This window comes from Podarcis vaucheri (genome assembly GCF_965113315.1).
Source record: "Podarcis vaucheri genome assembly, chromosome: 6".
Lineage (NCBI taxonomy): Eukaryota > Metazoa > Chordata > Lepidosauria > Squamata > Lacertidae > Podarcis > Podarcis vaucheri.
In genome coordinates, this window is record NC_138764.1 from 75691355 (window position 1) to 75705736 (window position 14382).

The 14382-nt window shown below is 42.5% G+C and overlaps 1 protein-coding gene across 2 annotated transcripts in view; it reads right to left on the minus strand.

Annotated features, from left to right (window-relative positions):
• Nucleotides 1-14382, minus strand: part of LOC309535513 (fer-1-like protein 4) — a 53947-nt gene that overhangs the window by 11806 nt on the left and 27759 nt on the right. For both annotated transcript variants that reach the window (XM_082228621.1, XM_082228622.1), the window contains 12 exons: nt 13540-13723; nt 12577-12701; nt 11529-11663; nt 10837-11010; nt 9308-9424; nt 8320-8481; nt 7097-7265; nt 6155-6321; nt 4368-4499; nt 2965-3007; nt 1356-1462; nt 50-181 (listed from right to left, as the gene is read on the minus strand). In XM_082228621.1, the coding sequence (XP_082084747.1) occupies nt 50-181; nt 1356-1462; nt 2965-3007; nt 4368-4499; nt 6155-6321; nt 7097-7265; nt 8320-8481; nt 9308-9424; nt 10837-11010; nt 11529-11663; nt 12577-12701; nt 13540-13723 (1647 nt within the window). The remainder of the gene's footprint in view (nt 1-49; nt 182-1355; nt 1463-2964; nt 3008-4367; nt 4500-6154; nt 6322-7096; nt 7266-8319; nt 8482-9307; nt 9425-10836; nt 11011-11528; nt 11664-12576; nt 12702-13539; nt 13724-14382) is intronic.

Genomic DNA, 14382 nt, shown 5'->3' on the forward strand with positions numbered 1-14382 from the left:
GATCCTCCATTGCGTTAGTGCACAGGGTTAGTTGAATCCAGCCAATTACCTTGTATTTTCCCACTAAATTATCCTCTTCATTTCCATCTTCATCTTCATTGGCTTTCCCACGATGAAGTGGAAAAATACAGAGCCAGTCCTCAAAATTGTCGAACTCGTTTTCCAGCTCTGAACTGTAGATCTGAAATGAGAGACATGTTAATTTTAGAGCTTTCTTGCCATAACAGCTGATAATAAAAACTAGTAGTACAGAGAACAGTTAGTGCAACCAGAGGCCTCTCCCCTCTAGTGATCTGTTTTCAGTTCTATCACCGATCAAGTGAATAGGTTATGTCATGTCGCTACAGGTCACTACAGGTCTCTACATCATTTTTTAAGTGGATCCATTAAATCCATTAAAACTTGTGACATAACAAATGTGTAGTCTTTAAGATGTTGCAAGATTATCTTTGTTGGTGTTGAAGAGCTAATAAAAGAGCAGTCATTCACATCTCTCCTTATCATTCTTCACTGTGGTCTCAACCTCAAAGGCTGACAGAATAGAACATAATGAACATTGGTGCCTTAGTCAAAAAAATTATGAGATGGTGGTATATAAATACTTTTATAAACAAATACCAATACACACATAAATAAGACAGGCCACTCTTTCCTGGCCTGAGCAAACAGTGAAGTAATCAATTATTTCCACTACTCCTTCCCGATTTCTTTTGTGTGTGTGGTAAATGTCAGGAGCAGACACAAATCAACTGGCAGGAAATGCCCAAATTGATGTGCATAATATACAAATTGGGGATGGGGTGGGCGCTGAAATACACCAGCCCTAGTCTCACAGAAATCAATAGGAACATAGGCAACACCTTGTATCTAGTCAGACTGTTATGTACTGAAGTTCTCACCCTGGGCCAGCAGGGGGATACTGTAGATAGTTATGCAAATAAGGGATCAAAAATGATGTTCAGTGATTGGATAGTTTTAGAAAATTGTTACAGTTACGTTGTACTGGAGCTCTATATAAGCAGGCTGACTGAACCCTTCAGTTCAGTTCTGTTCTGGCCTCTGAATAAACAAGAGCTGTTTGAAGAATCGCTGTGTCGTCTGATATGTTCACCCACAACTTAACACAGACCATTTGGAAGTTAGCTCAGTATTGCTGACACTGATTGGCAGCAGCTCTTGAGGGTTTCAGGTGGGAATCTTTTCCAGCCCTACCTGGAAACACTAGGGATTGAACCTGGTGTCTTTTGCATGCAACCCATGTGTTCTGCCAATGAGCCATGGCCCTTCCCTTACTTATCCTTCATAGGATGTACCCGTGATTACTTAGGACAGGATTCTGTCTCTGAAAGACCTACCTTTAATGTAGCTATAAGTTTCCTTTTGGGACGAGGTGGCTCAACTTCAACTATTGTGCCATCGTCCACTTCCATGTCAAGAGAAGCAACATTTAAGTTCCCTCCATCTAAATAAGACATTGAGAAATTAATGGGATAATTTGCTCAACTCATACAGTCAAATATCACACAGATTTTCCATTCAACCCCTGCAGCTTTGAACAATTTCCAACAAAGTCAGTGACCAGATTGTTGCTCTCCACCCCGTTCTTCTCCTTTATTCTTTCTAGCGTCAGGCATTCATGCTTGCAATTGAGAATTCAGTGTGAGCACTGAGCAAAGAAAGGCTGGAAGTGGTTCCACTGCAGACACCTGTCGCAGCTGACAGAACCAGGGCACACTGTAGGTAGACACTGGGAGGTTTCTGCAAGCATGGTGCTTCATTAAGATGGCTGTGTGTGAACCAATCCTATGAAATCTGAAAGGAGCAGTTTGCCAGCCAAAACCAGTGTTACAAAGAGGTTCTAGACAGGGAAAGAGGTTTTTGAGAGACTGAACACCTATTACTGTGAATTGATTCTGTGCCCAGTTATAATTCCTGTTCATTTTGTACATTTGCAAACAGACCGATATTCACAAAAAGCACCACTGGTCTCTGTTGTTGATACTACAGTGGTACCTCGAGTTACAAATGCCTCAGGTTACAAATGCTTCAGGTTACAAACTCTGCTAACCTGGAAGAGTTACCTCGAGTTGAGAACTTTGCCCCAGGATGAGAATGGAAATCGTGTGCTGGCGGCACAGCGGCAGCAAGAGGCCCCATTAGCGAAAGTGTGCCTCTAGTTAAGAACAGTTTCAGGTTAAGAACGGACCTCCAGAACTAATTAAGTTCATAACTAGAGGTACCACTGTATACCACACTTTGACTAGGTTGAGCAGCAAAGTATGCACAGCTCCAGTAGAGTCTTCCAGCAGAACATCAGAGTCTTCCTGCTTTCCAATAGTCAGTCTTTTCCAGAATCCCCGGTTAAGAAAACTCATTTTCCACACAGTCCAGTTCAAAGTATAAAGTGTGTTTTGTCTCATGGTGCAAGACAAGCATAAACACACTATCTACATTAACTTTAAGAGATGCTGGTACATCATGAACTAATCTACTATAATACAGTTCTTTGGTTTTAGAAATAAACCTTGTAAAGATCCAAGTTTACAGAGAGATACACTAGCACTTTACTATGCTAGCTCACCATGCTGTACTTGACCATATAGCATGTAACCTTTGCATTCGGCAAATACCGCACAATCATGCCAATATGGCTGATTCCTTAGAGAAAGGGATGAGTAATGCTTCAGGCATTTGGTCTCGGGTGGCTACAAATAACCCAAAGATATTTTTTTACCACCCAGTGCAGCTGACGTGCTAACCCTGAACAGAACCCAGGCGCAATTTCACCTATTTTTCCACATTACACCAACACAGGGAACCGTGCTTCTCACAGCTCAGGGAAGGGGAGCACAAACAGAACAATAATAAAAACACCACTTTGGGATGGGTATGTCATTTGAACACCAGATATTCAGGAAAGTTCAGGTCCTTGTCCTAGCAATTTCTATAGTATGAAGATCTCACCTGGATCATTTGGGTCCTCTTCTTCCTCCTCATCACTGTAGGACTGTCAAATAGGATAGTTATTAATCAGACTATGACAAATAACCATCAGTCACTGCTAACTGAGCAAGTCTATTAACAATGTGAGATGAATTTCACAATAACACCACCCCGACACTCCAGAAACCCATAAAATTTGCGGCAGAAAACAGAAGCTATATAACACAAATTTTGAGTTGTCTCCAGTATTAGACCTACTCAGAGTAGACCCATTGAAATTAATGGATATGAGCAACTTTGATTTGTTAATAGTTGGCAGGAGCTTTAGCTTATTAGGGTACAGCTGGGACCTCCATCAGAGTGGAGCCCTCCCACCACCAGTGCTCCTCTCCTGGACTCTGGGCACCATTCTAACCCCCATCCACCCACATTCCAATTCAGTCTTTAAAGAATCCTGCTTTGTACTAGAACAGGGATGTCCAACTCCCCACAGATTACGATCTACTCCCACTATAAAAACACTGGCAGTGATCTACCCATCGGATTGACCAAAGTTGTTAAGCTTTTTGGGGGAAGCCCTCACCAAAGTTCCTGAGCTTTTTTTTTGGGGGGGGGGAGGAACACCTAATGGACATCCCTGTACTAGAACATCAAAATCAGCATTCCACCCTAACACAAAGCTTCACAGGATATGACAATTTCTTGTTGTGGCCTTGCTGGGAATCCTGCAAGGATTTGTGTATGCTAGGGAGACCTAAACTGATTTATTAATGTGTGAAGTTCTAGAAACAAAGCACCCTTTACTTCACATCCTAACCTCATATATTGAATTGTAAATGGAATACAATAAGGCAGGACTCTTTTTGTGATGATACAGAATACTTGCCACCTCTTTTGCACCTGCCCATAGTAGCCGTTTTGTGCTGGCTGGCACACACAGCATTTCTATCAAGATATGATTACTGGCACCTTATTTTTTTAACCAAAAAAGTGCCTTTGTGTTTGAAATAAACTGTTCGTTTGTTTTTTCATAATTTAATTGCCTTCCTTTTTTTTAAGTAGTTCTCAATCCATAAAAGAACCCATCCTCTTGCTAAGTTTACTTAAGGACCTTTCCTACTCCCCTTCCATTCTTCTTTCTTCTCCTTCTCCAAATCCCATGAGGGGATTGCAGTATCCTGATGGGATATGGTTTTTCCTGCTTCCTCCTACCTGTCCTATGTAGTTCTCTACTGCAGTCATTTGCTTCACACCTGAGCCCCTCCCCAATCTGCTGCCGTTCAGATTTTTTGGACTACAGCTCCTATCAGCCACAGCCAGCATGACCAATGCTCAGGGATGAAGGGATCTGTAGTCCAAAGCATATGGACAGCAGCAGGTTGCCTTCTATTGCAAATACAATTCAGTAGTTGAAATCCCATTACCTGGTTGTTTAATTCCTTTAATGATTCATAGTACTTAGACCACCAATCCAGCTCTTCTTTCTCAGGTTTTTCCTCCTCAAATTCTTCCTCCTTCGGCATGAGTTTATCAATTGGGAGTTTCTTCAGAGGTGCCTGAGAATAAATTATCTCAATCTATCAAAGGCATGTGTGAACACAAGGGCCTGACTGGGTTGGCCCAGAAGCTCCATCAGGTCCAGTGTCCTTCTTCCAACAGTGTCAATGAAGCCTATAAAGGTAAAGGTAAAGGTACCCCTGCCCGAACGGGCCAGTCTTGACAGACTCTGGGGTTTGTGCGCCCATCTCACTCTATTGGCCGGGGGCCAGCGCTGTCCGGAGACACTTCCGGGTCACGTGGCCAGCGTGACAAAGCTGCATCTGGCGAGCCAGCGCAGCACACGGAATGCCGTTTACCTTCCCGCTGGTAAGCGGTACCTATTTATCTACTTGCACCCGGGGGTGCTTTCGAACTGCTAGGTTGGCAGGCGCTGGGACCGAGCAGCGGGAGCGCACCCCACCGCGGGGATTTGAACCGCCGACCTTTCGATCGGCAAGCCCTAGGCGCTGAGGCTTTTACCCACAGCGCCACCCGCCTATAGGCAAGCTCTAATCTATTTCCCCAGCAATGAGTAAGAGGTAAACTGTTCCCAAACATGGAGGTTCCATTTAGCAATCTGGAATAACAGCTGATGGGAACTGGAGTTCAACAGTACCTGGAGGGCCCCTAGATTCTGAATTCTGGCCCACATGTTGCTGCTTTACTCCATCATTGCTTTCCCTAATTCCAGATCATTTATGAATACATTAAATGTTACCAATTTCAATAGCAAATCATTGGAAGACCTTGTTGCTTATATCCCTTCTTTGTGAAAATTATCCTTTTACTGGATTTCACTGGATTCTTATTCTTCAGTTAGTTACAAGTCCACAAGAGGACCCATCCTCTTATCTCTGTTATGTTCATCCAGAAGTCATTCACGAAGGACTGTGTTAAATCTTTTTTAAAGTCCAAATGTAGAATGTCTGCTACTAAAATGCTTCTACTGACACTCTCAAATAATTCTAAAAGATTAGTGAAGCAGAAATTCCATTTGGGGGAAGCCATGCTGATTCTTCCTTAGCAAAGCTTGTTCTATAGGTTTGATAATTCTAACTTTAATCACACTTTCCACCGATTTTCTGAGCTTCTTATCTCCCAGATTCTCCTGGTTTTATGCTGACTGCTTACTAATGCTCTGATATGGAACTGACTCACATCCCTTAAACCAGGTTACCTCCCACAGTTGTTGCATGGCTTTTCCTACAAAGGAAATTTCTGACCGGAAAGAACAAAATGCTTTCCCTGGGGCAGACGTTCATGAGTAACATGCATAGCTCTCTCACATACACACCACAACCCATGCCTACTGCTAGAGAAAGCAAAGGACTGCAGCTCAGCACAAAGGACCGCAACTCAGCACTCCCTTTTGTAATAAATACATGGGATTTAGGATAAAAGGATGTGTCTGAGAATCTTCCCTGGGGACCCTACTGAAATCTGTGAGGATCTGTTCCAATGATATCTATTTGCATTTACACCCCTGCTGTTTGTATCCCCCCCCTTTTCCGCTGCTCAGTAAGGTTCCCCCACCATGAAGTTCCTAAGCTTTTTGAATGATTCAGCTATGTGGAAAATCCATTTCTGCAATGTGGATTTAGAAAGGCACTTCCTATGAGCTACAACACTCCTCTAATAGCAGAACCTGTGACCATCCAATTGCTGCACTCACCTTTGCAAGCTTAAGGGGATTTACTTTGCTACCTATGTCTCCAGCAGCTGCACCAATATTTATTACTGTCTGACCAGCAGCTGCACCAATGTTTATCACCGTCTTCCCAGCAGCTGCACCAAGATTCAGAACTGATTTGGAGATTTTCGGCCGTGAGGCTTTCCGTGCTGTAAGAAAACAGTATAAATTGTATACTTTAGCATGAATGCATGCCTTCACCTGCTGAATCATTTCCGCTTTACTAACCAGTTATGGACACACCCACGCCATACATTTAAAGCACATTCAGTGCACACTTAAAGCACACAACTTCCCCCAAAGATTTCTGGGAACTGTAGTTTCATCCTCCCTGGGCTGCAGTTCCCAGCACCCTTAACAAACTATAGCTCTCAGGATTCTTTGGGGGAAGCCATATGCTTTAAATGTGTTTTTAATGTGCTTTAATTGTATGGTGTGGCCCTGCCTTTTGCCACCCACCCACAACTTTCCTCTAATTAGCAGACAAAGAGAAAGGATGTTGCATTTAGATGTACCACTGGCCTGACTCATCTCAAAACTCCTTCATGAAATACAGTCTCTATATGTTCACAGCATGGGTTTTAGGTGGAAATAATACAATCTGAGAAGATATTAAAAAAGCAAAATGGAGAAATACTGAAGCTTAGGTTGTTTGCACAGTCTTGCTACCATGCTCGACTTAGATTTTTTCTTTCAAAGCATGGTGCTTTGAATGTTTTCTGTCTTGGCTTTGACCTTCTGGCATAGGAATGCCAAGAAATTAGATATGGCCATGAGCAGCAGAGTAGCTCTAGTCCAATGCCATGTGCAGGGTGTCACACTCTGCAAATGTTAAATCCCAGCACATAAAACCCTAACTTGACCCTCACACAATTCCACCTCATTGAAAGGTCCCTTAAAGGAGTTGGGATTCTAAAGACTCACTTTTGGATGGGCTGTCGTCTTCCTCTTCCAACTCATCTAGCTCTTTAGGAGCAAATTTCATAATATGGGAAACTATGTGAGTTCCCACCATGACAGAGCGTCCAAAGGCCCTCTTTTCCACCACGAAGATACTGAGAGGTGGGTGCAAGTACACCTGCTCTGGAAGCTCCTGTGGAATACAATCAGGTGCCACAAAGCAGATTACTTATTCATTATTAGTCATTTATTGATTATACATTGCTTGATGCCCAGATGACTTCTAAGCAGCGTACAAAGCACATACACATATAGCACAACATTGTTAATATACAGTAAATTTAAAAATACACCAGGATCAAAATACAGGCGGCAACCATTTTGCGTGCATCCAATTGATGCAAGAACGAAGGGGGAAGATCAAGGGCAGGGTGGGGGCGGAACAGGCTTATGCATAACCACTGAAATGCACAATGACCTGGCATGCAGCCCCCGCACAAACAGGGAGTTGCCTGTACCCAATAAAACAATGCAGTTAAAACTAACATCCATGAATAAAGTATACAATAAAGCAATCCTTTTAAAACAGCCCAGCAATGACAACAGAAATTAAAACAGTAAACTGAATTAGTAATCTTGGTCAGCAGTTAATATAAGGTCCCAAATAAGATTCTTTACTGTATAAAGTGATTTGATAACTGGTGGGATGGTTCTATATCCTAGTTCAACAAGATACTGTGAATGTTTCACATCAACCCTGGCAACATTAAGAAGAGAGGTCAAGTAAAAGGTATGGATTAAGAGTCAAAATCTCAGAAATAAATCCAAAGCTGCTATAAGTAATCAATTCAGGCATTAATCACATATACTGGTTGGGTTGCATGTATGTTTTAGTGGTATTTTTAATGCAGCTTTTTTACTGTGGCATGGTCTTTCAAGAGCAGCAGCTTGCTCCATCACTGGAGCTTCCACAGGTATGATAGCAGAATTCTACAGCTCTACTCAAGACCAAAGTATCAGCCATTCAGCAACATTCAGGTTGTTGGTCAGCCATTTCTACTGATAATCAAGCACACAGAAACCTCAAAGGTTCTCAGTGGATGGGAACCTTATTTAGCAGAAATGTATACAATGTGGAGGCTAATTCAAGATAATGGGAGCTTCTAAATTACTTCCATACAACTTTGGTTTTGTTAATCAGGTAATGGAAGGCGATCCCAGTCTTTTAAGATCTGCCTCTTACTCACCACATCAACAAATTTGACAAGTTCATTGAAATTTGGGTTCTCTTTATACACTGTAATCACTTCAGATTCCACTTTCTTCCCAGCACATTCAATGATCACCTGTGGCTGGTCAACCTCAAACAAGTTCACACGCTTCAGATCTCTCAGGCCCCAAAACAAGATCTAAAAAAAGAAAGAAAGCAGAAGAGTTGACTCTTCTGGGTACTCCGTACAGGGTCCAACACCCTCCTTCTCTAAAATGGTCCTCTTCTCAAAAAACACTGAAGCACCTTTCCCAATACCCACTCTCAGATGCATTCTAGATTGTTAACAGGCCTATATGACACCCACCTACTCTCTCCTGTTCTCTGTTTGTTGCAAACTAGCCTACGGTTGCAAGCCAAACCCCAGCTGAGGAACAATGGATCTTAACATGGTGGTGGTGCTGGCCTGGACAGAAGGCAAGGGAATAGGCAAATTTCTGTGCCATCTTGGAGCTGATGTAGTGATTGGGCCTGAATTAGGCCTCATGTAAACACATGATGGTCGTGGCCTCAGTTCATCTCTGCCCCAGAAGATCACCAGCAAGGATCCCACCAGCAGCATTTTCACTCACCCCACACATTTGGTGGGCAGAACAGAGAGTTCTGTGCTATTGGAGTGACACTGGTGGAGATACCTCCATCCAATCCCTCCCACAGCCTGGTGCAAAGGGAATTTGGATTGCATTCTTAGTTACTGTGTGTCAAGCTAGATTCCTTCATTCTCTCCTCTGTTTATTTCCTTGCTACTTTTTCACAAAATTGCACCCAAATTGGCTCATACAAAATGCTAAATGAGCAACAATTAATATAATAATTGCAATTACATATTAGGAATGATTAAAAATAATCATCATGTCAATACGTAAGAGGGAGAATCCCTATAATACTGATGTATTTGAACAGGTTAAAAACAAAATGGTTAGGTTAAATAAATCCTTTGCTAAAAGAAGAACAAATAATGTTACCTCTATACGAAACTCTTTAAGGATTGGTCGGATACCTTCAGGGATAATGAATCGTCCAGAACGGGGGTCTCCCAGATATTCCGGCTCCTTGGGTTCTACATCACTAGGCACTGATGGCTGGACAGCACAGAACAACAATTTAAAAGTCTTCTCTATAGCTATGTAGACTTAAATGCCCACCGGTCAATTTATCCACCAATTACCATCATAACCAATCTTCACTTTCTAAAGTGAAAGCTGTGAAGGCTCTCTCTTCTAATCCTAGATGTATGAACAGCACTGGTTGTGGGTGGTCAGCAGTGAGAGATGGTCACTGGTTATATACTGAAAGGCACTTGGGTACTACCTGTCTCATATCAAGTCTTTCCATAAAATTCTTTCCCATCAATGCTTCAGGATCCTGTTCTAAAACACAAGGCCCCTCTGCTAGGAGAACATGAAGAAGAAGAAGAAGAAGAAGAAGAAGAAGAAGAAGAAGAAGAAGAGGAGGAGGAGGAGGAGGAGGAGGAGGAGGAGTTTGGATTTGATATCCTGCCTCTCACTCCCTTTAAGGAGTCTCAAAGCGGCTAACATTCTCCTTTCCCTTCCTCCCCCACAACAAACACTCTGTGAGGTGAGTGGGGCTGAGAGACTTCAAGGAAGTGTGAATGGCCCAAGGTCACCCAGCAGCTGCATGTGGAAGAGTGGAGACGCGAACCCGGTTCCCCAGATTACAAGACCACCGCTCTCAACCACTACACCACACTGAGAACTTGGTTTTATCACAAATTCTGGTTAGTTTTTAAACAAGCCAACATCAAACCAGGGGATATGAAGCTGGCTTGTTTAACTAGCCAGAGTTTATGATAAATCACAATCCCTGGTTTACACACAAAATTAAATTACAGTTAAGGATAAGTACATCTATCAATGTTGGTGTCTCTCTGTTTCTCCTTACTCCAATCTTAAATTCAGTTCTCCACATTTCCATATCCATTTGCAATTTCTTTTTTGTAAAAAGTCCTCCCAATAGAGATGTCCGTATGATAGTTTGCCTAATATGCACATCGCTTCAAGCAAATATTGCACATTTTGTATGTTGTTTTCACTAATAAATGCATTATAATAAATACTAATAAATACATTTTACACCAGTGTATACATTTTTGCACACATTTCTTGGCTGGAGAACTTTGCAAAATTTGGAGAAGGGGGAATGTTGAAGGATGGTTGTGTTTCGGTTCATGTGGAAAGTGTGAATGCAGTAGATTTGCCTTTAATTGCAAACTGAAACAGATTTCTCCCCCATCCCTAATTACAATGAAATGAAACACTGGCAAAGTCCTCCAGCACTACACAGGATGAGATGATGGAGCACATGTACATGAGGTTTCACTTAAGTTCAGTCCAGCTCATCAGCACAAAACTTTACTGTTACATGAGATTTGGGCCATTTTTTATTATTATGAGACTATTTGCAGGCTGTTCACAACCTATTTGAGCTGCCAAACACATCCCTGTAGCCATGAGGTGGCAATGAGCCCTCTTACCTCTAAGTAGCCACTATAATCCAGTTCAATCAGCTCAAAGACAGCAATTAATTCCCCAGCTGCTTTGTGTCCCTTGTAAATGTCAAAAAACTGGAGAGAAGGTTTGCTGTATGGCTCATCTACCAGCTTCACCAGTGGTGTAACAAAGGCTCGGCCAAGGAACACAGGTGAGCCCTGGAAAGAAGAGGAAGCAGCTATCAGATATGGCAAGAAACATTATTTCAGGAACCCAGTTTCCCATTAGATCCAATGATGGGCATTTTACCCACACTGCAGCACCCTTTGTATCTAAGAGCAATGAGCTCCCTTACCTCCATCTTCACTGTATCACAATCCTGCATCTGCTTTTTACTTTACTCATGCAGAAAATTCACACAACTGAGCACTGCTCAGCAAGCCTGCTGCTAGAGTGACTTAACCTCTCTCCCAAATCATTGTTTAGATTAGGAACTAGATTAGTATGAACATTCAGCCCACCCAAGTGCTTGACTAGATCAACTGTATTGGTGTAGGTTTTTCTGCAACATGCCATGTATATTATTCCTTCAACCTGCTGGTGGTTCCCAAACCATTCTGAATTGCTTCTGCAGGAAAGTGGGGTTACAGTCGATGTGAGTTCCTGGTCCCCGAGAAGCTATTGCAGCCAAATAGAAAATTACACAAAACAGGTGAGTTTATATGTTCAAACTTACAAATTTATTGTAGTCAAAGATATTGACAACAGCAATTGGAGTCTCTGTCTTCAATTCCTCCTTCTTTCCATCGATAATGAGCTGGTCATACAGAAGTAATTCATTCCACATTGGGCTGAGTGTCTCTTCCAAGATCTGAATTAACAGAGATCAAAGCTGCTGTTTAAACAGCTCCTTTAGAACCAGGCTGGACCCATGCAATCCACAGTCATGTATATTACGGTATATCTTTCACCCAACTTACTTTTTAAAACAAAAGCTGCCCCAGGAGTCTGTGAAATTAAGTAAAGGGATGGACTGCTTAAGCATTTCCCTTCCATTCTGCTTGTGGGCTTTTCATCGGTATCAGGTTGAGCAACCTGGAAACTAGTGCTGGACTAGATGGGCCATTGGTCTCATCCAAGAGGACTCTTATAGTCTTTTACTATTGTTACAAAAGCCCGGTGCCTGCCCCTCTCTCTGCCAAGCAGTGGCAAGAGCTCATGGGGCCACAGGCACACCCTTTGGAGAATGGAAGACATGGCAGAGACTGTCGTACTTTAAGAAATATGGTTTATTCGCCTATTTACACCTTTAGTCTGCATGGAGGGGGTCCAGATCTTATGGCATAGTCATTCCAAGAGGCAGCAGCATAAGCTGCTTGAGGTCAGCACACTCCAAAGATGGTTCTCCCCTCTTCCTCTTTCTTCCTCCCAGAAACACCTTGCTCCCCTCCCCCAACAGTTACCCTGGCAACCTTCCAAATCCTCATTTTCAGGTCACACCTGGGGCAAGAAGTTTGTAACGACCCTCAATGGCTCTCTATTGTTTCCTTAACAGCCCTAGCTTGGCCAGGCTACCCTTTGCAGCTTATATTTCTACTTTCATACCAAAAATAACCAAAATAACCATTTATTAATTTTATCCACATCTATAACACCATTTCCCCACTAAAACACAAACAAAAACATCTCCCTGAGCCTTTTCCCCACCTCTATCCTGTACCATTTCAATATTCATCTGGGCTATCAAATTTGTTTACTCACAAGTCTGCTGCAAATACACTTACACATGTAGTCTGGCACTGAGTTGAAAACACCACTTTTGCAAATGGATCAGAAAGGCCATTTTCATCAGCTGGGAGAATCCCCCGAGCCTGGTACAAATGGGCTCGCAGCTGAAAGTAACTGAAGTCTGCAAAAAGCAAAATGCATCTGTCAGCTTTCCAAGATGACAGCCATTTGTGAGGCTCACACATTAGACAGGACTTTTATGTTAATCATTGCTGTTTCCAACAAGTTTACAATGGGGCGGAATGATAAGTATATCCAACAGCATTTACAGTGATCACGAAAGAGAAACTGCTAGAACTCAAAAAAAAAAGCTCCACATGAACATTTCATTTTTAAAGCTTATTGGAGTCTTGTGGCACTTTGAATAACTGACTAATTTATTATGGTGATACAAACTTTCATGGACCAGGATCCACTTCAGATCCATTGAATGCTACCTTAACTAAGTTGATAGGTATATGTTTGTGTGTGTGTGTCACACAAACATACACCTGCCAACTTAGCTAAGGTCACACACACACACACACACACACTTGAGTGATGAGGGGATGTTAGCAGTGAGCTCACTAAGCAGTCTTCCTTTAACATATCAGATGCTGTATTTCTTCACTCTGGTATGAAATTGTTGAACAGTAACATACCAAAAAAAATTCAGTTCTGTGTGGCATGAACATATGTTGCAGGTTCTTATCTCACTACGGCATGTGTGGTAAGGTGGAGCCACTCTCCTAGCACTGATGTCACTGCTGTTTACTGGAATGGGATAGGATCACTGCCACCAATCAGCTGTGCCACAGCTTTGTACAACCAGCCATGATGATTAGGGCTGATGGGAGTTGGAGTCCAACAACATCTGGCTACCCTTACATCAGAATCTTCTATCTTGCGCTAGTTTTGAGTTATGATATCTTTTCATTTCTGAAAGGAGTGGGAGGTAACAAAAAGCAATATGGGCTTACCATCTCTGTTGAGCTGACTGGGTGGGATGTACGCTGGAATCCTTGCGGCCTGCATAGCCTTATCATATATTGGTTTGAACTCCTCTGGTAGCTCTGCGGTGCTGTTCTTCACATATTTAGTTACCCCAAGCCACATGTAGATTTCCAGTTTTGCAAAGATGTCACCACTCCGTGACCCTGGAACCTTTAAGCCCCAAAAAATATTTTTTTAGTTAAAATATGGTGAGGGCAAGAAGTGTTGATATAGTAAAAGCATGAAATAAATTATTAGGTCTGCTTCCACACATAAAGCAATGTTCTAAGTGTGTGTGGGGGGGGTGTCAGACCGGGTGATAAACATGGGTCCCTTCCAAACCTATGATCCTGTGTATGTGAAGTTAGAATCTATGAGAGAAAACCTGCCATTTATGTGTCAAAAGAGGTTGCCCTGTTGCATAGGGAAAAAAGGATGGGCCTTTTCTCACCTCAACTGGCGGGATGCTATGCCACCCTAAGAGGGAGAGCAATAGGCCAAGTGGGGGTTTTGAGTGTGTGAGTTTGTGGCTGGTGCTGGAGCTGGAGACACAGAGGCTTTATCTTGCTCTATGCTAGATCCCAAAGCTATGTCCTGGGGCTCTCCCTAGGAACCTAATGGGAGGCAAGAGCTGTGGTGCCCCTCTATCCTATGCTCAGGTTGTATATGTGTGTAAATAACACCATATATCCTAAAGATACTAGTCTCCAATGACCATTCCAATACAGTGGTACTTCGGGTTACATACACTTCAGGTTACAGACTCCGCTAACCCAGAAATAGTACCTTGGGTTAAGAACTTTGCTTCAGGATGAGAACAGAAATCGTGC